The following is a 22,631-nucleotide window of genomic DNA, read 5'->3' on the forward strand; positions in this document are numbered from 1 at the left end:
GAGTAATGAACAGAGCCATTTTTCAGGAGATCCCAGCTGCAGAGGCAGGAAGGGCAGGGGGCAAAAGGTGCTGGAGAGGCACACGGGGCAGGGACACGGGGAGGCACAGGGGCTGTCACCAGGGTGGCAGCATTCTTTCACTCCTGGTTCTGCCCAGAAAGGAAGGCACTTTGCTGTCTGCCAGAACAGCTTTCATCCTCTGCCTGCTGCTACAGGCCCCTCCAGATCACGGGTATCCACAGAGGCAAGCAGCCCCCTCATCCAGCCCACCGTGCTCACGTTCCTGGGAATTTGCTGGCAGAGGCCTCACTGGGCTGGCAGCACCACGGCTCATTTCAGTAATAGAGGATCTTCCTGAAGGGGATCAGGAGAGAGGCGAGTCTGGGAATATCCTCATTTCCTCAGCCTGTCACACTGGCAGTGATGCACGCCTAGATTTGGGAAGACGTTTGATGGGATGAGTGCTGGGAGCTCTGGGGGCCCCTGCCGGGTCTGTGACAGGAGATTGATCTGGACATCAGTGCCAGGGAAGGACACACAGCCACAGTGGGGGGAGACAGACACCCAGTGGGATGGCTCGTCTGCTCTTCTCAAAGCTGATCCCCAGCTCCCAAAAGACCCGCCCGTCCCGATGACTGTGCATCCACACAAATCAGACAAATCCTGCATGCACCAGCCCATCCCCGCTGGCCAGGGAGGTCCTGCAGAGATCCCCTCCGGCCATACCTGCTCCGGCTGAGCTCCTTCCCAGCTCCTTCATCCCTCAGCCCTGTGACTCATGGCGGTGCTTAATTAGCAGGATGCCTGATGCAGACACCTGTCAGCTCCTCCGAGACAACCAGCATTTCACGTTAGCTGCCCCGGGGCTGTTCGGCAGGAACAGCTCGCTCTCCTATTGATATTCCTTCATCTCAGCCTATTTTCCAAGCCGTCAAGCTGCCATCTCAACCCTCCCAGGCCTGGCAGTGCTGGGGAAAGCAGCCTCATGTCCGTCAGCTCCTAGACTTTGATCCCACCTCAGCAGCCCCTCAGGAGTGCTGGAACCTCTTTGTGCTTCCCCTGGCAGCCCGATATCCCTGCACAAGGTGCACCAAGCACAGACTTTGAGTGAGTGGAATGTTGAAAATAGGGAAAAAGTCACTGTCCCATTCCCCAGGTCCACTAAGTCTCCAAGATGCACTACCATGGATGTGGCATCTCTGCCACGCAGCGCAGGGACACCCGCGCCACCAGGAGCCTCGGCAGCAGCCAGTAGAAGAGACACTGGGAAACTTTATGTCCTTTGGAGCTCTCCTACCCCCTGCCCTGCCACAGCCCACTGTACTGCTCTTTATTCCCACCTGCTCCACGCCCTCCCCTGCCAGGGTCAGCTGAGGACCTCTTCCATGGAGCAGATTCACCTCCTCCCTCCCTCTTCGGATCATGTGTCACTGTCCACTTCCCAAAGGCTTTCTGGTCCTCCACCAGTGCAGGGAGCAGAGATTCTGAGCTGAGCATGTGTGGGCACCAGGGAAGGCTGCAGCAGCCTTAGAACATCCCCCTGCATTTCATCCATGGGGAGAAGGCAGAAAGTGGCACTATCAAGACTGGATGATGCATCAGTCAGACAAAACTTCAGGCTGTAGCTCCCTCCACTCCTAGGTGCCAGGCTCCATTTCTAGGATGGCTGTTTTCCCCATGATTGAAGTAATGGAAAGATCAACATCAAATCCTCTAGTGGCTCAAAAATTCACCTCTGTCACATGGAACAAGTGGGTGGCCATGAGACATCAAGGAGTCCCTTCCCTTTCTCGAGTACCCATGTAAAATTAAAATGGACAAGGAAGAAGCTGCTGTAAATAATGCATTCATGGTGCACTACACAGCTTCAGGAGCACATATTCATTGTCTAGTCTTATTTGAAGAAACCCAGCCCTTCCTGAGTCATTAAAAATGTATCCTGGTTTCAGCTTCATCCCATATACACTCACCACTGTGAAGCAGGTGGTTCAGTGGCTATTTTCATGCCTTCCCTCTCTCAGCTGGGCCTGGGCAGCCCCATGCTGTTACAAGTGAGGCCTCTGGGTCACATGAAAAATTCACGCACTTGGCATCAGGCGTTTTCCATCCCCGTGCTCTTGCTCCTCCCTCGCACCTGAGCCCGCAGACCCACTCTGAGCTGCTGCCTCCCAGACCCCAGCAGCACCCTCCGAGCTGATAAAGGATGTTATGAGAACTGCTAAGCCCTGTCCTGGCCACTGCACCCATCCCACCACTTTTCCATCCCACTGCCTTCTCCCCACCTCCCTCTTGCCAGTCTTAGCTCTCCATCCCATATTCCCCGTGCTCCTACCCTGCAGCTCCTCCTCACAAGTGTCCCTGCCCCTGACAGGACAGATGGCTGCCCCGGGGTGCTCTCACCGGGCCAAAGGCAGAGCCACCAAACCACACTCAGCCCATCTCCCTGTTGGAGGGAGCTTGTGGGTGACCACAGCAAAGCCTGGGGCAGAGGCATTATTCCCAGCTTGCAGCATCCTCCTTGTCTGGGAAGTGCTGGGAGCAGTCCCCAGGGTGGGATAAGCTGGCAGCATGGCTCGGGCACACGGCACACACAGCCCAGGCACCCGCCTGGATCCTCTGCATCTCCCCTGCCGTGGAAGAGCTCCTCCAGAGTCTCTGCAGGAAAACCTGGGAGATAACATGTGCCTGCGACATCAGCAATTAAGGAACATTAATTATAATAATAATAATTATCACAAAATAGCATTTTTATGGCACAATATTATGCTGGAAGATTTACAACATACCGAATCATGAAATTCGTAATTAAAGTTATTTTAGTTTCTAATTTTGCTTTAATTCTATTCCAATAAAAGATAGGATAAATATACCTTAAAAAAAATCTGAAGAAACCATTACTTAAGATAATTTCTCTATACAGGGATATTATATTGCAGCACAGAGATCCCTTGAGGAGCATCACGAACCTTGGTGAGGAAGAAATGTTCAGACCTGTGAAATGCCAAGTGCACGAGCCTCGCCCCAGGGCAGCAGGACACTGTGGCCTGAGGGTGCCTGTGGTCTCTGGGCTTGAGCTTCAGGCTATGAACCCTCCCGAGGTGGGACTGTGTTCACTGTGTTCCTTCTGTTTGGGGTGGGAGCAACTGGAGAGCCTGGTACCCCCAAGGCAGCCAGAGGAAGATCTGAGCTGGGTTTGTTCCTCACATCACTGCCAGAGGAGTCCTGGCATCATCACTATGAGCATAATGGCACTGGGATGGAGCAGGGATGTTTCACTCTGGCTCTCACTCTGTCTGTGCACCTGTACCTGTGGTAGGAGAGAGGGCACAAAGACAGGACCCAAATCCCACAGTTCCATGGGAAAATTATTATTGACTAAAGTGGCTTTTACTGAATTGAAACCCAACCTGCAATTGGTCTGATGAAAGTTCATCACCACAGTAAGAAAAGGGGAGAGGGAGGGAAGAAAAAGGGGGAAATTCTTTTAGACATGGTCAAAGGTCTATGTCTTGGACGAAAGATTACCATTGTAAAAGGATTTTTCAGCTCCCATTTGTGAACAAACCCCGTAACATTAACCAAGTCAAAATCAGAATACAAAACCTGATGCTTACCACAGCAGCTGATTCCAACTGCCCCCTATGCTGCAGCACAGAATCCTGAGTAACAATTGTATCACCCCACTCCAAGATGCACTTTAGACTCTCAGGTTCTCCACCCAAACAAACAAATCCAGACTCTGCTTTGCTGAACCCACACTGCTGTAAGCCTGCACCACCAGCTGGACTCATGTGGGTCCAGCCATCCCCACCTCGTGCCTCTCTGCATTAGGAGATCTGGGGTCACCATCAGCTGGTCCCAGACCCACTCGCCTGGGAGCTGCACCCCACTTTCCCTGCCAACACCAAATGGCACAACAGGAGGGGAGGGAAATGGATGAGCTGATGGGCTTGGGAGACCATTCACCTCCAGCACCATCCCTATGTACCAGGCAGCCCTGGCTGTGCCCCAGAAAAAGCCATCATGGGGTACCAGGCATCACATCCAGGCCAGAAGAGGCAGCACAGACCAGCTGCATGTCACTGTCCCACAGTGGTTATAATCATTTGCCTGAAAGCCAGAGGATGTGCCACATCCCCCTGCCCACAATGCCATCCCCACAGCTGCCTTTAAGGAGCCCCCTCCTCCCAACCCCAGCTGTGTCTGATGCTGGGGCAGCTCCTCACAGCGATGGAGCAGCCACGGGGCAGGCAGGGACCCCTGCCCAAAGCAGCCAGCACGGCCGACTGCCTCTGAGCCCAGCCTGAGCCCCACTCCCCCAGGAGCCCCTCTGGGACTTAACTCCTCCATAATTAATTTGAGTGCCTCTGTGCTGCCCACTGGGCCTCCCCAGCACAGATTACTCACCTCGCTGCGAACGCCGGCAACATTAAGGATGTGTCCGGAAGATGAGAGGTCTTGGCTCCCTGACAGCCCCTAACTGATGGCTGGTTTGGGAGGCAGCTGAGGCAACACCAGCTCTCAGGAGAGCAGCAGGTCTGCCAGAGGGTGATCCCAGCACCCACATTTCCAAATGGCTGGAAGGGAGGCAAGAACTCCCCAAAAGCTGAGCAGGAATGGAAGGGTGTGCATTTGAGGGAAGGGTGAAGGCTTTAACTAGAAGAGATGCCTACGTTGCCAGTAAGGTCTTTAATTGATTCTGGGAGAGTGATTTCTAAATTACATCCTGACGTGTACACTGCAATCGATAAATGCATTAAGGAAGGAGACTGCATGGCCTGGGTTGTGCTGCTCCACGCCATTCCCACAGCCCAGACCCTGCTCCCTGCCCCTCCAGCCACAGAGGAATCCCTGTGAGCAGCAGGGCCGGGTGCTGCAGCACCTGGGGATGAGCCCCACAGAGCATCCCTCTCCAGGAAGGTTCCCCCACACCTGGGAAGGATGCAGGCAACCCGAAACATTGCCTTTCCAAGGATTAGTGCCACGGTTTGGCAGCAGAGACAGAATGCTGTACCAGGCTGGGGCTTCCACTGCAGCCTTGAGCTCCTGCTCTTACCCTGCTCTCCACCACCTGGGTACTTCTTACAAACTAATTTGATCTGGAAAACCAAAAGTGAGGCAGAGTGGTCCTTCCCATAAGGATGTGTCAAAAATCCTGACAAGCTTGGCTGCCTGCCTATTTTAAGATGACAGGTTTAGGAAGAGGTTTACCATCTTTAGGAAGGGTTTAGTGATTTGAAGAAGCTGCCTGGAAGCTCCTGCTCTGCCTGCACAAACCCCTGGCACATCCCTGCTGCCAGAAGAGAGAGATGGAAGCTTGGAACACAAAAGCAAATACAAACACTTCAATCTATTTATTAAAAAAGTTTACAAAATGATGAGTGAAAGACAGCTAATGATGCATCGTATAGTTAGTGCCAGGGAAAACATTCTAAATTAAAGTCCTCAAATATGAAAAGAATCAACATTTAATAAGACAGCTAATGTATGTTATTTAAATGTCACTTCATTATTAAAAGTGTATATTTTTTAGGTTTAATAACCATGTAATTGAGGCATCTTTTCTATAGTTAAGCCTTGGCAAATATGTTTTTCATAATTAGCCAGTATTTATTTAACATGCAATAACCATCCCATTAAATTTAATGACTTCAATTATTAGGTACAAAGGGGCCTTTTTTAATGTCAATATGTATTCCTAAAGTCACTTCCCGGTGTGGTGCCATGAGGAAGCTCAGCCACCTGGGGGTGACCAGGGAGGGCAGGCCCCTGAGCCAAGCCATGGGGCTCTGCTGGTGCCTCACTGCAGGAATGGGCAGTGCAGGTTGTGGGGGTGCTGTGTGTCCCAGCCAGGGCTTGGGGGGCACAAAGAAGGGGATGCCAGCAGAAACCCTGCTGGCACTCCTCACCCCACAAGTCCTACTGCTGGGAGTGAGGCTGCAGGGCTCACTCTTGGGGCGGTGAGGCAGCAGAGGCTCAGCCTGACACGGCCACAGCTGAACTTGGAGCCCACATTAGAGAACAGCCCAGGGTAAATTAACTCCTTTAACGAACCATCCAGTACAGAGTTATTAAGCGGCTCGTAATAAACCCCAGCACGACACTGCCTGCTGCAATCCCACTGGGCTCCAGGCTGTAGAACCCCACTCCATTAGAAAGGAAAGCCCCATCCTGCAGACATGAACCACCTCTAGAGCCCATGCACCTTCCTGGCCCTTGGCAGGGGCTTTGCTGCCACTTCCCAAGATCTCTGCACCCCCATGAGCTCTCCCGCCTCTCTCAACCCTGGCAGGACCCCCAAATGCCTCTTCCCCATCCTTTGGTCCCCTGCTCTCTCTATGAACCTCAGCCCAAATGCCAGGGACTTGGATTTGTCTGAGGGGAGAAGTGCCCGAGGAATAGAGCAGGGGAAGCAAACTCAGGAACACAGAGGCACCCCTTTGGAAAGCGAAATCACTCTTGTGGGAAGAAGCACACCAGAAACACATCACCTCTGTGCTCTGTCAAGGGTGCTGAGTACAGAGCCATGGCAGCCAGCAAGTGAGGTGCTCCCCCAGGGACCCCGAAATGCCCATGGCCAAGACCAGCAGCCTGCATGGCCCCTGGCTTGCCCTGGGTGCAGCTGGGGAACCCTTGTGCTCCCCTGCACCCCAGTGACCACCTCACCTGGGGAAGTGATGCCAGCTGCAGACACCAGGTCAGGCCACATCCTCCTGACCTGCAAACCAGTGAGATGATGTTGGAAGTGCTCAGAGCAGCCAGGGGACTCTGAGGATGTGGTTGCAAGCTCCACTTTTCTTTTTGCAGTGGTTTTGGGCCAGGACAAGCCTTAAGAGACACTAAATCCTTGAAGGCAAAAGATTGTAGATTGGTTTATACCCCCAGCTGAGCTGGCCTAGGCTCAGGGTGACTTGGATCACCCTAGGACAGAGATTCAGCTCTAGAACAACCAGCATCTCCAAAAATACCCAGCACATGGCTCTGGTGCTTTTCTGGTACCCCCAAATTACTCCTCCCTCTTCCAGCCTTTTCCATCAGGGCATGATAGGGGCTGCAGGGCAGCCACCATCTCACTGCCTCAGTGTCCCTGGCACCTCCTCCCCCGGCTAAAACCCTCTGGGGCCATTTGCAAGGAATGGTCAAAACACAGCAAGGCTCGAGCAGATTGGGGAAGCATATGTCTCCACACATATCCCAGGGCATGGCGAGAGATGCCAGCAGCACTTCCAGCCTCCACATGGGGCTGCCTCGCTCACTGCCCCATGTGCAGCGAGGCAGCAAGATTCAGCAGCGATCAGTGAATCCCAATTAATTGTGGTATCGGTATTTAAGGGACCCCATTGTGACAAGGCTGCCACGAGCTGGCTGCAGCCATCTGCTCCCCTGGCCTGGGGACCCTGGTGCCTGTGGGGGATGGACCAGTGATTTCTGCCTGCCACCCTCTCCTCCCTGCAGCTTGGCTGGGTAGCTTGGTCAGGATGGTTTGCCGAGCCGATGGGGTTATTTAGAGCCTCAAACCAGGCGGAGGCTCCCATCGGCGCTGCTGCCAACCTGCGAACAGCTGCCTGCACCGATGTGGCCATAAATTACCCGCGGAGCCATCGGGGACCCGCACCGGCTGCAGCCCCGCACAGGAGCCCGGAGCAGGCAATTAATGCTCGTTAGCAGCCTGGCGGGGCATGGGCTCGTTGGGCTCCTGCAGCGGGGCTCTCTCCGCCTTTATACCCCTCCTTCCCCAGTGTCCTCTCTCTGCGCAACTCCGCCTGTCCCACCTCCTCCCCTCTTGTCGTACAAGTTATCCTTGTTTCCTCCTGCCCCTGTCCACCCTCGGGTTCCACCTGCCCTGCCAGCACTGCGCTCCAAGTTGCTCCGTGGCACCGCTCCCATCCCCAAAGCCGGGCCGGGGCTGGTCCCTGCGGGCCCCGCTCGGCTCCCAGCAGATGCCCAAGAGCCCGTGCGATGGCCGCGGGGACTTGTGCATCCCGTGCCACAGTCTCAGGGACCAACCCAACCTTTCCTGGCTTTCCAGGGAGTGAGATAAAGCCGTGACAAACCACAAGGCCAGCCCCACAGCGCTGCAGCCCGGCCCCCGGGGACACGAGGCTCGCTGGGCATGGGCAGGGTGCAGCCCAGGCTGGACAGCCCAGCAATGCTGAGAAGGGACGTGTCATCCCCAGTGTGACATCCCTGAAGCAAGCAAATGCCGCTTCTCACACAGCAGATGGCAAATCCTACAGCAGGGAGGGGAAGAGGGGTGCCCATTAGCACCCCCAGCTATCGCCTTAACTCTGCATCTCCCTTCTCAGGGCTGGGAGCCAGCACCAGGCTCCCAGGCTCTCCCCTCCACCACTCTCTTCCCTCCAGCTCCAGACATCCCCAAGGACACCCCACACAACCAGGGACCAACTTCTGACTCGTGTCCCCAGCCCTCTGCACCCTCGTCCATCCGTCATTGCTCCAAGAGGAACCACGAAACTGCAGCAAAAAAGGACCCTGGTTTTAAAGAAAATAACAATTCTAGAATAAATAAATAAATAACAAGCCCAAGCACAAGTCTGCTTTTAAATTCAAATGTGCAATATGGCCCAGAGCCTCAGAGCCAGAAGGAAACTACAGATTTGGGCAAGGAAACAGAGAATATTTCACTTCAGCTCAGTCCAAGCCGTCATGATTTACCCAGCAGTGAGAGAGGTGGGGAGAATGCTGCTCCCTGAGGGCTCTGCAGCTTCAGCATTCATCCCCATGCTCTCCACCCCCAGGCTGCTGCCCCTGGACTCAGAAGGTTTCTCCAGACTCACATCCCGCCTCAGCTCCCCATCATGTCCCACCTATTCCACTTCAGGGTCACAGCTGTGCCAGGATGGGGAGTTCTCTCTGGGGCTCCTGTTGGAACTAACAGGTCCATGGGCATCACGGTCCTGCCCTGCTGGGACCCAGGACACTCCAGTCCCAGCGTGACACCGAACAGGACCCAACACCCAGCCCTGTGCAGGGGTTCTCTGGAGCCACAGACTCGCCAGTGGCCACAGTGGTGGCTGTCCAGCTCAGGCTGGGCACTTCTGGGGCAGCAACGCCAGGACCTTTTCTGTCTCTACACCTACCTGAAAGGAGGTTGTAGCCAGAGGGGATCAGTCTCCTCTCCCAGGTAACAAGTGACAGAACAAGAGGAAACAGCCTCGAGTTGCACCAGGGGAGGTTTAGATTGGATATGAGGGAAGATTTTTTCACTGAAAGGGCTGTCAAGCAGTGGAATAGGCTGCCCAGGGAGTCTCTCTCTTGGGCAAGGAAACGGAATATTTCACTTCAGCTCAGTCCAAGCCGTCATCATGGGCATCACTCAGACAATGCGGGAGCCCTTTCCATCCTCTCGGCACACTCGGGGGGCCGCTGCTTGTCCCGCACCAGGCAGGCAGCACCCGGCTGGGCCGGGACCCTCAGCGAGACGCGCTGCGGGCAGCGCACCCCGCGCCCGGGGCAGCCGGACCCGCCCGGCCCCGGCCCCGGCCCGATGGAGCGGCGGCGGCAGCGCGGGCCGACAGTGCCACCTGCTGCTGCTGCTGCCGGCACCGGGAACGGGAGAGGGACCGGAGAGCGACCGGAGAGGGACGGGAGAGGGATGGGAGAGGGACGGGGAGAGGGACGGGAGAGGGACGGGGAGAGGGACGAGGAGAGGGACGAGGAGAGGGACGGGCGGGGGACGAGGAGAGGGACCGGAGAGCGACCGGAGAGGGATGGAAGAGGGATGGGCGAGGGACGGGGAGAGGGACGGGAGAGGGGTGGGAGAGCGACGGGAGAGCGACCGGAGAGGGACGGGAGAGGGACGGGGAGAAGGACGGGAGAGTGACGGGGAGAGGGACGGGAGAGTGACGGGGAGAGGGACGCTCGGACCCCGGCCCGCCTGTGGGAGCGGCCCCGCGGACGGGCTCGGGGCGCTCCGCATCCCTCGGCAGCGCGGGGTGCTGCTGGGGACCCCGCGGGAAAAATCACCTTAAATCCCCAGGCGTGTTTTCCCAACGCCAGCAGATGCCCGAAGCTCAGCACCATGAACCCCGCCCTAGGTGCGAGGACAAGGTGGGGAAGGACACAACGGGCATGGCTGTGCCCAGGACCATGCCTGGGACGGAGGAGGTGCAGGACACTGACTCCAAAGCCCCGACATCCCGGTGTGGATGAGACGTCCCGGTGTGGATGTGTTACCCAGCCCAGCGCATTCCTACAGCCACAGCCCCAGAATGACCCGGCGGGGCTGAAAGCAGCTGCGCCCACTCCTGTGGCACCCAGGATATTCCTGGAGCTGGGAACAGGAGCTCTCCTGAAAACAACACAGCTTCTCCTAAAACCATGAGGACAACACCACAGGAGATCACCCCGGAGCAACAAGAGCCAAGTGGGGGTGCAGGGTGGCTCCCGAGGGGTGTGGCGGCGCATGGGAGGTGTCAGACGCAGCACGTCACCGTGTCACCGTGTCACCGTGTCACCGTGTCACCGTGTCACCCACCCGCACACGCGGCTGCCAGGGCATCACCCTGACGCAGTAATCCAGGGATATAAAGGCTGCAAAATGCTGTGACATCCCCACGCCCCTATGGCACATCACCCACAGCAAACACGGGGAGAAAGGTGGGGACCAACCACACGGTGTGAAGAAATCTGCTTCACAAATTACCGCTAGTACCAAATGTCCCTTCTTATCAAGACTGGACGGGTATTCAATTTTCTCTTCAAACGCCTGCCTTCTGAAATGGTAATAGAATTTCAAATCTAGGGGAAAAGGGAGGAGAAAAACTGAATATGCAAGGATTAACAATGAGAGAGACAAAGAAAGAAATAATACAAAAAAATATAGTCAGAGCCTTTGCAGGAATTAATTAAATACAAATATAAAGAGAAAATTAAGTCTCATGCTTAGGAGGGGGGAGAAAAGGGATATTTTCTGAGTTTAATTAACCTTTTTTTGCCAAGAACAATGAAGAGGAAGGGGGAAGGGAGGGAGAGGAGAGCAGAAACTCCTAATTGTTTTGCCTTGCAGGAGATAATTACAGGAGCCAGCCAGGTCAGGGTCTGCCCACACGGGTTTGGGGTGCTGGGTCTGGCTCGTGCACATCCTGGGATTGTGTGCACATAATAGCTCATTTGTTGGCTCTGACTGGGACACTGATTGGGAGGAGCAAAGGCAGAGCTGGGGAGAGCCACGGTCTCCCAATTACCAGGGAGCTCAAGGAGGGGATGTCTCCTCCCAGCAGGACCACGGGGAAGGGGAGAGGGTTGAGCAAGTGGAGGATAGCTTGTGGCCATGATGGCAGCCAGGGCTGTGAAACAACCTCCATCCCCACACTCCTAAATATTTTGTTTTCAGGTTTGATATCTGTGGTGCTCAGAGGCATCAGTCACAGGGTGACAGCTTGGGGGTCTGATGGGGTTTAGAAGCAGCTGTTGCAAAATTAATGGTCTTTGTCACCACTGGCCCCTCCTGGGGAAAGTGGAGGATTCAGGCAGTGGTAGCAGGATGAAAAGTGACAGGACAAGGAAAGGAAAAGTGATGCTGATGTTTGCATGAGCACCTGCCTCCAGGTCCTTGCTCCAGTGCCTCTCTTCTCTACTGCTGGCCATGTGGGAGCTATTTGGCCACAGCCAGGAATGGAAGTGGGAAGTGACAGATTTGGAGAGCAGGACCTCTGGAAACATTACCAGCAAGTCAACACCGTGCCCAGCTGTAAGGAGCAGCATTGGCTCTGGGCACTGCCAGACACACAGGCTTACACCTGCCAGCAGCACAATGACACTCGTGCCACTCACATAACCAGGAGCAATGGAAATGGGCCACAGGCCTCTCCCACAAGGGGTGATGAACAGCACCATCCTCCTCCTCTGGGTCCCCATGCTGGGGCTGCTTGCCAGGAGCTGCTGCTGGAGGAAAGCACAGAGCTCTGGGGGCAAGGTGCTTCCTGCAAGATGTCCGGGGCGCTGTCACAAACAGGTTGCACGATGCTTTTCACTACTTCCTTTTGATGCCTTGGTGCCACAGGGTCTGGAGTAGGACCTGTCTCACTCTAACACCAGCTGGGTGAGGCAGAAACTTCCCAAGGATTGTCACATATAACATCTTGTGGATATAACATACCCATGGAGGTGTCCCCTACCCCTGCATCACAAGTTCTCAGATCAGTGCAAGGCCCCCTCCTCACCTCCAGCCCCACCTCACCGTGGTCACACCACCACCATCATGAATGTGCTTGGGTGGATGATGGAGAAGCTGGGGTTCTGCACTCCTGGAGGAGGCTGCAGGCAGCAGAGCTGGTTCTCCAGCAAGGACCACCTGCACTGAAATTTCAGTTGGATGACAGAGGGAAAAATTCATCATTCCCAGGCAAGCAGCTCCTGAAAGGCAGAAGCTGAAGACATGGACCTCTGCAGAGCAGAGCATCACCAGGACAGGCTACAGATTATCTGGGAAGCAAACAGGGTGATTAGTAAGTTAAAATCAACACCAGCAAGTGTTTATTTAGCAAACACAACTCCTCATCTGTCCAGGAATAGATTGCAAAATTATTCAAGAGTCTTCAGTGTAAATTATTCTCAGTATAAAGATTGTTTAAATTGCAGGCTGGGAATATTACTGTGAAGTGTACAAGGTATGTGGTAAATTATGTAACCTATTTATGTAATTTATAAATTGAGTTACATAAATTAGCTACACCAGGTACAGCATGAATGTCAAATTGTATTGTGACTCAATTGTCACAATAATGGCTCAGCATCAGATTATCTCAAGGATTAATCCAGACAGTACAAAGTCTGGATGTTACAAATAAATAAATATAAATATCAAACTGTACATTAATAGCTCAAACTAGAAAGTCATTAGCATTAATAAAGTGCAACCACTCAATTACTTGTCAGAGGAAGTAAAATGAGGCAGAGTCAGCAGGATCAGTTTGCTTTTCAGTTTGCACAGCTGTGCCCAGTCAGTGCCCTGCAAAGTGCTTTAGGGAAGGCAGAAAATACCTATGGCTTCTCCAAGTCCCTGTCTCACTCCTGGGGTAGGGACTATCTCTGTTAACAGTAAGGGGCTACAAAATCACTGATGACTTTGCATTAAGAAGTTTGGACTAAGGGCATCGTTACACTACTTGATACACTGTGCACAGGTCCATTAATTTATTGTACAGCTCTGAGACTCACCTGCCATACTCACTCGCCCAAATTTTCAGGGCTTGGAGAATCCTTAGAAAATCTGAACCAAAGCTATTAGTTACGTTTCCATGTTATGAGTCAAAGGTACATTTTCAGCCACTCCTTTTCCCTAAGCACCTCCTCTCCACTCCCATAAACTACTCAATTCCCAGAGTTCAACACAGGAGGGAAAATCCTGGGCCAGGCACAGCCTCTTTGGACATTCAGACACCACAAAAGGGAAGGTGCTTCTCCTGCAGTCAGCAGGTAGAGATTTGACATAACTTTAAAAATCTGGAAAGGACTTTTGGGATACTATGTAGGGATATACAGCAACAAGAAGAAATATTGCAGACTGGTTTATAAATTACTTAACCCTAAAATCTAAGGCTGGATGGAAGGGACCTAATTTTTGTGAACTATTTAGAGCAAGGAGAGCATGGAGAGCCAGAAGCTCTCCCCAGGGCACCTTGTTCACAGGGTAGCCCCATGGGCAGGAGCAGGGCTGAGTCACCTTCCGTGCTTTTTGCTCCATGGTCCACATTCTCAAAGGATGGTAAAAGGCTTCCAAGCTTCAGAAGTTTTCACCTTGTACTACTCATTAAAACCCAGTTTTCTTTCAAGTTGAGCATGGCAGAATCCTGCCCTCCTGAGAACAGCTGTGACTATGTTGTCATCTGCATGCTCAGGGTGCTGCAAGGTCTGTAGCAGTGTTAGGGCTCCCAGCCTCAGGGGTGACTGCAAAGAGATCTGGAGCACAATTCTCTTGAGTACAATAAATATAACCTCACTGTAATGGGTGTGCTTGGTTTTTCCAGAGAGCCGAGTTTGGACCTCCAATCCCACAAGGTAAACACCTCCAATCCCACAAGGTGAGCACTGGTTGGCAGTGACCAAGTTCACAGTAAAAAAAAATTATACAGATCACCTTAAATTTATGGTGTGAACGTGGGTCTATTTTTTTTGTGCAATTCCTTGCAGTGTTGAATGAAGTTTTTTTACCCAGCAGAAGAACCACACTTTGAAACATCAGCCCATCAGTCACAAAGAAGCAAATGTATCTTTCTCCTGCTGCTACACTTGGATACTGTCACCTCAACATTGGATTCCTATAACCTAGAGACACCTAATCACCTTCATTGCCTCAAAGTAGCCTCAAATGAAACTCCTTGAGCTTTAGACCAGCAGTGAGCAATACAGGACCACCTGCAGCCTCAGAAGAGGACATTTGCTTTGTTTTCTGGGAAGCTGAGGAGCCAGATCCTGCTGGCTGAGGGTACTTTCACAAAGATAATCAGCTTAGAAGCATGAATCCTCTTTATCTGTTTGGCCACAGACTAAATGGCAACCCTTTCCTTCAGACAGCTAAGTTCCTTTTTCCCAGCATGGGTAAATGTGACCAATGAGCAGCTGGGTGGAACCAACAGCTGGCACTGAGGTTTCACAGCTGAATATTAAATACATTACTGAGCATATTCTGTTTTGTAAACCACCCTCCAGTTTGGGAATGTAAACTTCAGGACACCAGAAGGCACAATATAAAAATAACTAGAATTGAGTCTTCAAACCAATGGATGAGTATTTTCTTTTTGTAACTTCTTTAACTTAAAGACCCCACAGCACTGCACAAGCACTTGATTCAAGTCTGGAAGAAGCCCAGCACACAAATGGTTCTACTGCTTTCAGCTTACACTTTGTTTGGACACTCCTGTGTGCTTCCTCACTGTACACTTCCCACTGAGATGCAATGACTGAACTGCACTTGGGAGCAGGCACCCAGTCTATGTGGCCACCACAGATCCACAGTGTGATTCATTTAATCCAGTGAATTCCAGTCCAAGGATGTCGCCAATAGTTGGCAAGAGCACTCTGAAAGATAAAGAGTAGAAGGGAAGAAGTCCCAATACAAAACTTATTTTCCTTTGCAAAAGAAAAATAAGTAAGTAAGGATTAAAGGGACTACAAAGGCTGTTTCAGTGAGACAGTCCACAAAGAACAATTTCCCTGCCTTTTGTAATCTTTTATTTTGGCTGGTATGATTTAAGCTAAGTCCTGAACTGCCATTTCCCCTCTGTCTCATTAAGAGCTGCAAAGCTCCACTGCAGTCACTGGCCAGGCTTCTTCAGCAGTTGAAAGGCTACAACAGGAAAAGTAAAGATTTAATTTTTAAAAAGCCATGTTCGCACATGGCTTTATCAAATGGCAAGAGTTCAAATCTCTCCCTTGGTTCAGCCACTTGGAGGAGGACTGCAGGCAGCACTGGCAGAGTTCCTGTTTACTTGTTTTATGATGGTTGTAACAAGGAAGCCATTAAATTAATAGCCGTGCTTTATTTTTAATGTTATGTTTAGCTAATCCTGACTTACAATGGCACTCCCCACTCACAAAAAAATAAAAACCAAACTCACTATGATGGTGGACTCTGCCATCAAGAAAATGGGTACAGTGGGATGTTCAAGAGGTCACAGAAGGGAAAAAATAACATCCTTTTAATTCTTCCTGAGGGAATGTCACTCATGTCCTCCACTGGTGGCCATTGGCGAGATTCATTCAGACTGTTCAAGGACTAAATAACACAAAAGCTCTGCCCCACTGGCAAGGAGGAGATGCCCACCCAGAGACTCTAGCAGAGCTGCTCACATACAGATGTGCACATGCAGAAGGCACAGCTGGAGTGTCTGGGTGACTCCAAAATGTTTTCTGGTCTTAAAACACTGAAGGTAACTTGTTTTTTTTTAATTCTGCAAAGCAGGCAATAGGAAGTGTACAGGACTAAACTGCATGCACCAGTTTGCCAAAAATGTTAGTACTAGATGGGAATGAAGACAATTTACCCTGCAGCTGTCACCCCAACATCAACTCAGTATTCAAAAAGGATATTGAAACAAAGCTTTTAGGGATCCATAAGGAAGGGAATAGATTCCAACTCCTCAAAAAGATCCAAGTGAGCCCAAGGGCTTTGTTCCAATTCATGTCAATTAGCCAACCTGCTCCAAAGATACCAGAAATTATTTTTAAACACACTTTCTGAAATCAAAGGAAGAGGCAAAGTAGGATTCAAAATGAGTTTCCAGGTCCCTGCTGCCTCTTCTCCTACACTCCCTGGGACAGCAGGCCTGCCATGCAATAGCTCCCATACAGAACAACACAGGGCAGCAGGAACCAGACAAGTGCTATCAACATCTCGTAGCAAATGGCACAAACGAAATAGCTGGATAAAGCACAAGCCATTCCAATGAGGGCAACCAGGGAGAGCATCTAATTTAGGCCATTCACAAGGGGAAATCAGCTACAGGAGCAGTTTGTTACATAGCCCTGAGGGAACAATTGATTTCAACTTGGAAATAAAAGTTTGTGTGCTGCTCTCCCTAGGAAGATGACAGAGGAAAGTTTCCTGCCATGCTCTGACCTCTATAAAAAGTCTGAAAGAGAACACGTGTCATTAAATCCAAGACACACTTTTGACTGGGAGCTCTCCTGAGACCAGGGGCTGCTCCATTTGCTTCCTCTGGCTTTGCCCCAGGCTGCGAAACTACCACTCTGCCAGCACAATTACACACCAGAGTGGGAGATGGAGGGGCAGCATTACCAGCCTGAACAGCCTCAGCTCAAAGGTGATGCAGCCCAATCACTTCAGTCCACATCAACCTTCTCCCCCAAGGAATCAAGAACAAGGAAAGAGAGGAAAATCCACCACACACCAAGAGCAGAGTGATAGGGCTGGCAAGGCAGGTGAGCCAGTTCAGGAATACCACATCCAGCCCCAGACAAGATAAAATCTGCATGAATGGGAGCAGGTGTGGGGTTGCATGTCACAGGACACTGAACAGCCCTTCAGACTTCCATGGGTCCAAAAAAGGGCTGATAACATTTCAGTGCTGGATGCAACAGCCCACTGGAGTGGCACAAGACAAGAGAAGAAAAAGGTGGTCTGGAAACATATACAAGACTGGCAGTGAAGCACCTGAGGGAGTCAGACACAAACAATTTATCAACAAGTTACAGACAAACACTTTTAACCAGTTTGGAAATAAAAAATAACAAGAACTTGAAAGACAAATTGAAAAATTCTGCTTGGAAAAGGAGCACACAGCATGAGATCACAGGACTCAGCAGACTATAAAATAGGAAATGAGACTTACTCTTCTCCCCCTACAGCTACACAAAACCCTCCTACATAGATTACAGACATCCTTGGCAATTGCCTTCCTCCTCCCGCCTCTCCTGTTATGGACAAGGCAGAGAAGGTAGCTGCCTAAATGCAGAGAGGATATTAGATAAAGCATCTTGCAAAGTCAAGTGTGAAATATTAACAGCAGGAGGCAACGGGTTGAGTTTTTATGCAAGATCACAAATTCGGTGCTTGGAGTGCTGGTGATGTTCTTGCACACTGGAATCTCAAAGTGCTGCTTGTTGAATGTTTCATTTACAAAGCTACTGAGGCCTATTGGAAATTTTTTATCAGTTCTGTTATTTCCTGTATCTTCTCTAACTTCTCTGGTTTTGTTCTTTTCCCTTCCTGCAATGCTAAGAAATTATGCATGAATAAAAAGGTTGTTCTTTCTATTCATCTGGCAAGTTTTAAAACAATTCATACCCTTAAAGCAGGCACTCTGCAAGCTGTATTTTCACATGAAATTACCACAATTGTGCACATTGCATCCAAATCACCGGATGCATTTGTACACAAAATTACCCAGCTTGCAGAGAACTGCAATAAGCAGGCAAGCAAAATGGACATGCACTGCTCAGCTGAAGGGAGAACTGTGCTGCACCTGACCATAGGAAGGCTTGGTTTTAGTTGGTGAAACAGGTATTCCTGGTCACAAAAGAGCTGCTTTTTATCCAGCACATGCAGCACAGACAGCAGCGTGGCTGGCTGCCTCTGCCCCACGTCAAAGTTGCCTTTGGAGGAAACTGCCTCTAATGCAGCTCCCACAGTAGATTCAGACCTTGTTTATCCTGCTGTCCTAGTTGTCCATTAATGCCAGCTGTGGTGGTAGCAGTGTGGAAAGGACATCTATTCAACACTGGACACCAGGCTCCAGGAATAATGGTCCTGCCATTCTGGAGCATAACTGACACCTGCTGTCACAATCTTGCACAAAACCAAAATTGCTTTGAATATCCCACAAGCAGTCAAGGAGAGACATAAGGAGAGGGAGTCTAGGAGAAGGTGCAGGGCTTCTTCCTTCTTTTCAAGGGCTTTGGTACTACAGGAGCAGCAAAGATGAGGGAGAAGAGAAAACATTCACTCAAGAAGTTCTGTTACCTGCACATTTTTTACTTGGATAGCAGCTGAAACTCTGCAACTGAACTTCATCTTCAGCAGTTTCCTATTGACATCCCCGGTGATTGTATTTCCCCCCAGGCTCAGGTGTCTGAGCTGCTGATTAGGGCAACAGCAGCAACAAAATTGCTCCTGGGCACTAGGAAACACCAAAGGAAAGGGACTGCCTGAAAGGCAGATGGGGCCACAGTCCCCACGGACATGACTACTAAGAAGTTTGTAGACATTTAGCACAGAGTAAGCTAAAATCAAACCCAACACAGCAGGACAGAGTTTCTCACTTCAAGGTTGTGCCACAACTGAATGTCTGTCCTCAGAAACTTTTGGAGACAGAGTTAGGCAAGCCAATATTGAAATGCAGTGACAGGTAAGAGGTGTATTTTCAACTATCAATCAAGCAGTCCCTCATCTGGAGGTACTGGATGGCCTTTGAGTGCCACTTTGTCCTTGCTGAGCTGCAAACAGCCGCAATGCACCTGGCCAACATTAGCTGTAGCTGCTACATTTATGATTTTATGGCTGATCCTCACCCCCCCCACCATCGAGTTCACTGTCTGAATGATCACATCTGTTTATGTTCCACAGACACCTGTGTATCTTGAGATGACAGCAACTCCCTGAATGCTGTAATCAGTTATTTCTCAACAGAGGAATTGCCAATTTGGTAAATAAAGCTCATTATAAAAGAACATGAAAATGTATTACAGTTGCCTAACAGAGAAAATTGCCTAGCGCCGCCAAATAATCAGCCCTGGCATCACAGTCCCCCCCAATTTAGGGCAACTGAAATAATAACATGCAAATTGCTCATGCAAGACAATGCTGGATAGGGGCAAGAGGAAAATGAAGAAGAGACGAAATACATACTTTTCTCTTCAGACCAGCAATAATTTCAAACCTAGTCAGGGACAGACCTTGGTGCTCTAAATCTCTGCCTGCAGAATCAAGCTCTGTGGCTATCCCAAACAGATCCAAAAGCTGGCATGGCAGCAGCAACAAAAACCCACCCAGTCCTGCTCTAATAGATCTGAAGGCACTAATTGTCCTACTTTGTTTTGGAAAACTTGCTCTTCCTCCCTTAGGGACAGCAAGTTTGACCTACACAAAGATGCAGAGCTGGAATTTTTGCAAGATCTGAGACTAACAGAGATAAGCCATGCGTAAGCAAACATCACTTCTGAGGATGAAAAGCGTTGTGGCATCAGCTCTCAATAAGAAGGAAAGGCATTTTGTTTCTCTAATGGAGATGTAAAGCACTAAGTTGCTGTCTAAAGAAAAAAGAGACGAAGCAGAATATAACACAGAAACAATTCTCAGCCCCCCTCATCCATTTTCATAAACGCTGCATTAAACTCTGACACGACCTCCAAAAATCCATGTTCACATTCTTCAAAAACTGTCAGATACAGTCAGAGAGGACAGAGGAAGCTAATGCTGCCAGGCAGAGAAGCTGTACCCAGAGAAAAGAATCAGGTTACCAAACTAGACCTGCTCCCCTGGTTTGCTGACAGGCCTTTTGCAATTCTGCCACACCTACCTCTAGGAGAATAAGATTCCAGATGCATCCAGCTTCCTCCATTCCTCACACAGCAAGGAGAGGGCTCAACACAGAGCACAAGGATGAAAGGGACAGTGGCTTATGGCAGACACAGCAGGAACTGCACACAAGAGCTTGTGTAAAGAAAGATAATTTGGTCTCTGCAGCCAGCAGGCAAAGGTTTTTCCAGTATGATTCCACACTACCAGTTCCCTTCAGCCAGGACTTTTTAACCAAGTACTTTCAAATACGCCAATCATCCTGGGACCAAAATGAACAAGTTTTGTGACTTATAAACTGTGATTTGAAATACTCCTATTCTTCACACTAATTTGAAATTTTTGTTGGCATTGGCAATAGGCAGAAAACAGCAGTTTACAAACTCATGGGACTGAAAGTATCTCAGAGCAAATGGTGACTGTTCAACACTTTATTGTTTAGGAGGGAACCCTGGAAGGGAAGGAATGTGCCTGCTGGTGTAACCAATGGGAGCATGCTAGGAACAGTTAATCCTAACAAGCTACTCAGGGCTACTTCCAAATACTTTGGACCCTTTTCTCCAGAGCAAACAGAGGCGGACTCTTGAAACTCAGATGTTGGTTGGTGAAACCAAAGTTAGAACTGAGTGAACCAGACTTGTGTTGGAGCAAGACTCTAAGCTACAAGCTATGCTGGAAGCACTGGGGTTAACACAGTTCTTTACATTGCAGAACAATGAAAAGAAACTATAGCTTCCCCCACTCCTGGGACCCTTCTCCCAACCCCAGGAACGTCCACCGAGACTGATACATGCAGGCAGTTAGAGGAGGAATCATATTGTAGTGTCTTGGTCATCGAGGGCAGAAGGCACCAGTTTTGGTCAGTGTCTGTCCAGAAGGATGCTGGGGCTTCCAAGGGCATCTGTGGTCCCTGTCCTCTGCTCTTTGGCGGATGACGTTTATCCAGAATTAACTAACAGCTCCTGGAGAAAAAAGGAGACAAAAGAAAAAGGCAGTAAGCTAGTTATGCAGCTTTGTTGACATGGGAATGTTAACATCAGAAATGAAAGAGTAGCACTGGCAGGGTGTAAAACCCTCGGAAAAATCTTCAGGTTTCACTTACTGTAAAACACAAGATATTCAAGGGGAGAGAACTGTGGAAGCAAGAAAGCAGCTCATGACACCAAACATAAGGCTGATTCTGTGATCAAGAGCACGTGGTCAGTTGAAACAATCAGGATTGTAAATCTACTGGCCTACAGTGGGAGAGCACAGCTGTGGCTCCAGGTAAGCCTTGGAACAGACACTAAGTCCTGCCTTAGCATAGGAGGACATAGAAGCACTTTGATAAGCTGCCACCAAACACACACACACACAAACTCCCCCCATTTGCTCATCCTGGAACAGGATCAATATAAGAGCACCAGAGAAGTGAGAAGAAGAAAGATGGGGACTCAGAGACCACCCTAACTTCTGACATATCTGATAGCCTCTATCCTATTAAGACCCAAGCCCTCCTAAAATTCAAAGCAAAATCACATCTGCTTTGTCCCCACAGAAACCTACTACATGGTACCTCCTCAGATCCTGCAGGTATCTGCATATGAGCTATGAGCTTCTGAGGGATATTGTAAGACAGAAAGCTTCCAAAGTTTTTAGGATGGAGATTGCAAAGTCTGCTGTGCTCTATTCCTATTTTTATCTTATCACATCTACAAAGTCAAACAAATCAAACCAACAATACCATCAGCAGTGGATGAGAACACATGACACCAGCTGTAACACCTCTCCCTCTGAGGATCTGAGAAATCAGTGCTGGATCCCACTTCCCAGTGTGGGCAATTGGCTCTCCTGCAGCAGCAGTGGCATGGTGGTCAGTGCTACAGGAACAGCAGGATCACAGAGGATAAGCCCATCAACAGAGCCTACATGTTTCTCATGCTCTGGATACGTGCAGGTCCCTGTTGCAGAGCAGACAGTACTGATCCACGTTCAGAGGATTCAGCTAAAGCCAACCAGAGAAAGACAAGTGAACACTTCACTCCATACAGTCTCATTGCCCATTTTTATTAGGGCTGTGTTTGAGCTCAGTTCTACTCTCCAGATATTTGCCTTTCTGAGGAGAGGAGCTGTGCTTTCTTCAGCGTGAATCAGAATGGAAAACATCACAAAATAATGATGCTAGCACACTTGGCACTGTCTGTCAGAAGGTGAGGATGTCATTTGGGCTGCTTCTGCACAGCAGGCTGATATTGGCTGATACATGGCCAACTGAATATGCTGGCCTTGAATCTCCAAAGACAGCTCCATCTCTGACAACGATGAACTAGAAAAGCTTCAAAGAACTCCACAATAAAGAGAAAATTGTACACCAAATTATTTAGACAAGGGTTATGCAGAAATCTGACAAATGAACCATCAATAATACTCCACTGACTCTAATTTCCCAGGTAATTTTTCTCATCATTAGTGACTTAAAAGTTGTGCACAGAGCAATATATTTTTAAAACTCCAATAGCACTCACAGAAATTGCAATGAATGAAGCAGTAACAACTCACGATCAATTTTGCAATGAAGTAATTTGCTGTATTCACATTGTAACACTTCAGTAAAGTGTCCAGGAATGCTACATTTTGTGAAAAAAAAAAAAAA

General features: G+C 49.9%; 1 protein-coding gene across 9 annotated transcripts in view; it reads right to left on the reverse strand.

Annotated features, from left to right (window-relative positions):
* Positions 1 to 20,415: 20,415 nt before the first annotated feature.
* The window catches only part of CHCHD6 (coiled-coil-helix-coiled-coil-helix domain containing 6), a 110,552-nt gene continuing 108,336 nt past the window's right edge, over positions 20,416 to 22,631 (reverse strand). For all 9 annotated transcript variants that reach the window (XR_014958144.1, XR_014958145.1, XM_085590507.1 and 6 more), the window contains one exon: positions 20,416 to 20,961. Coding sequence is in view for 7 of the 9 variants with exons in the window: in XM_085590507.1 (XP_085446633.1) it covers positions 20,938 to 20,961 (24 nt within the window). In the remaining 2 variants the exon portion in view is untranslated. The remainder of the gene's footprint in view (positions 20,962 to 22,631) is intronic.

The sequence above is a fragment of the Lonchura striata genome, chromosome 12 (genome assembly GCF_050655825.1).
Source record: "Lonchura striata isolate lonStrDom1 chromosome 12, ASM5065582v1, whole genome shotgun sequence".
In the NCBI taxonomy this organism is placed as follows: Eukaryota; Metazoa; Chordata; class Aves; order Passeriformes; family Estrildidae; genus Lonchura; species Lonchura striata.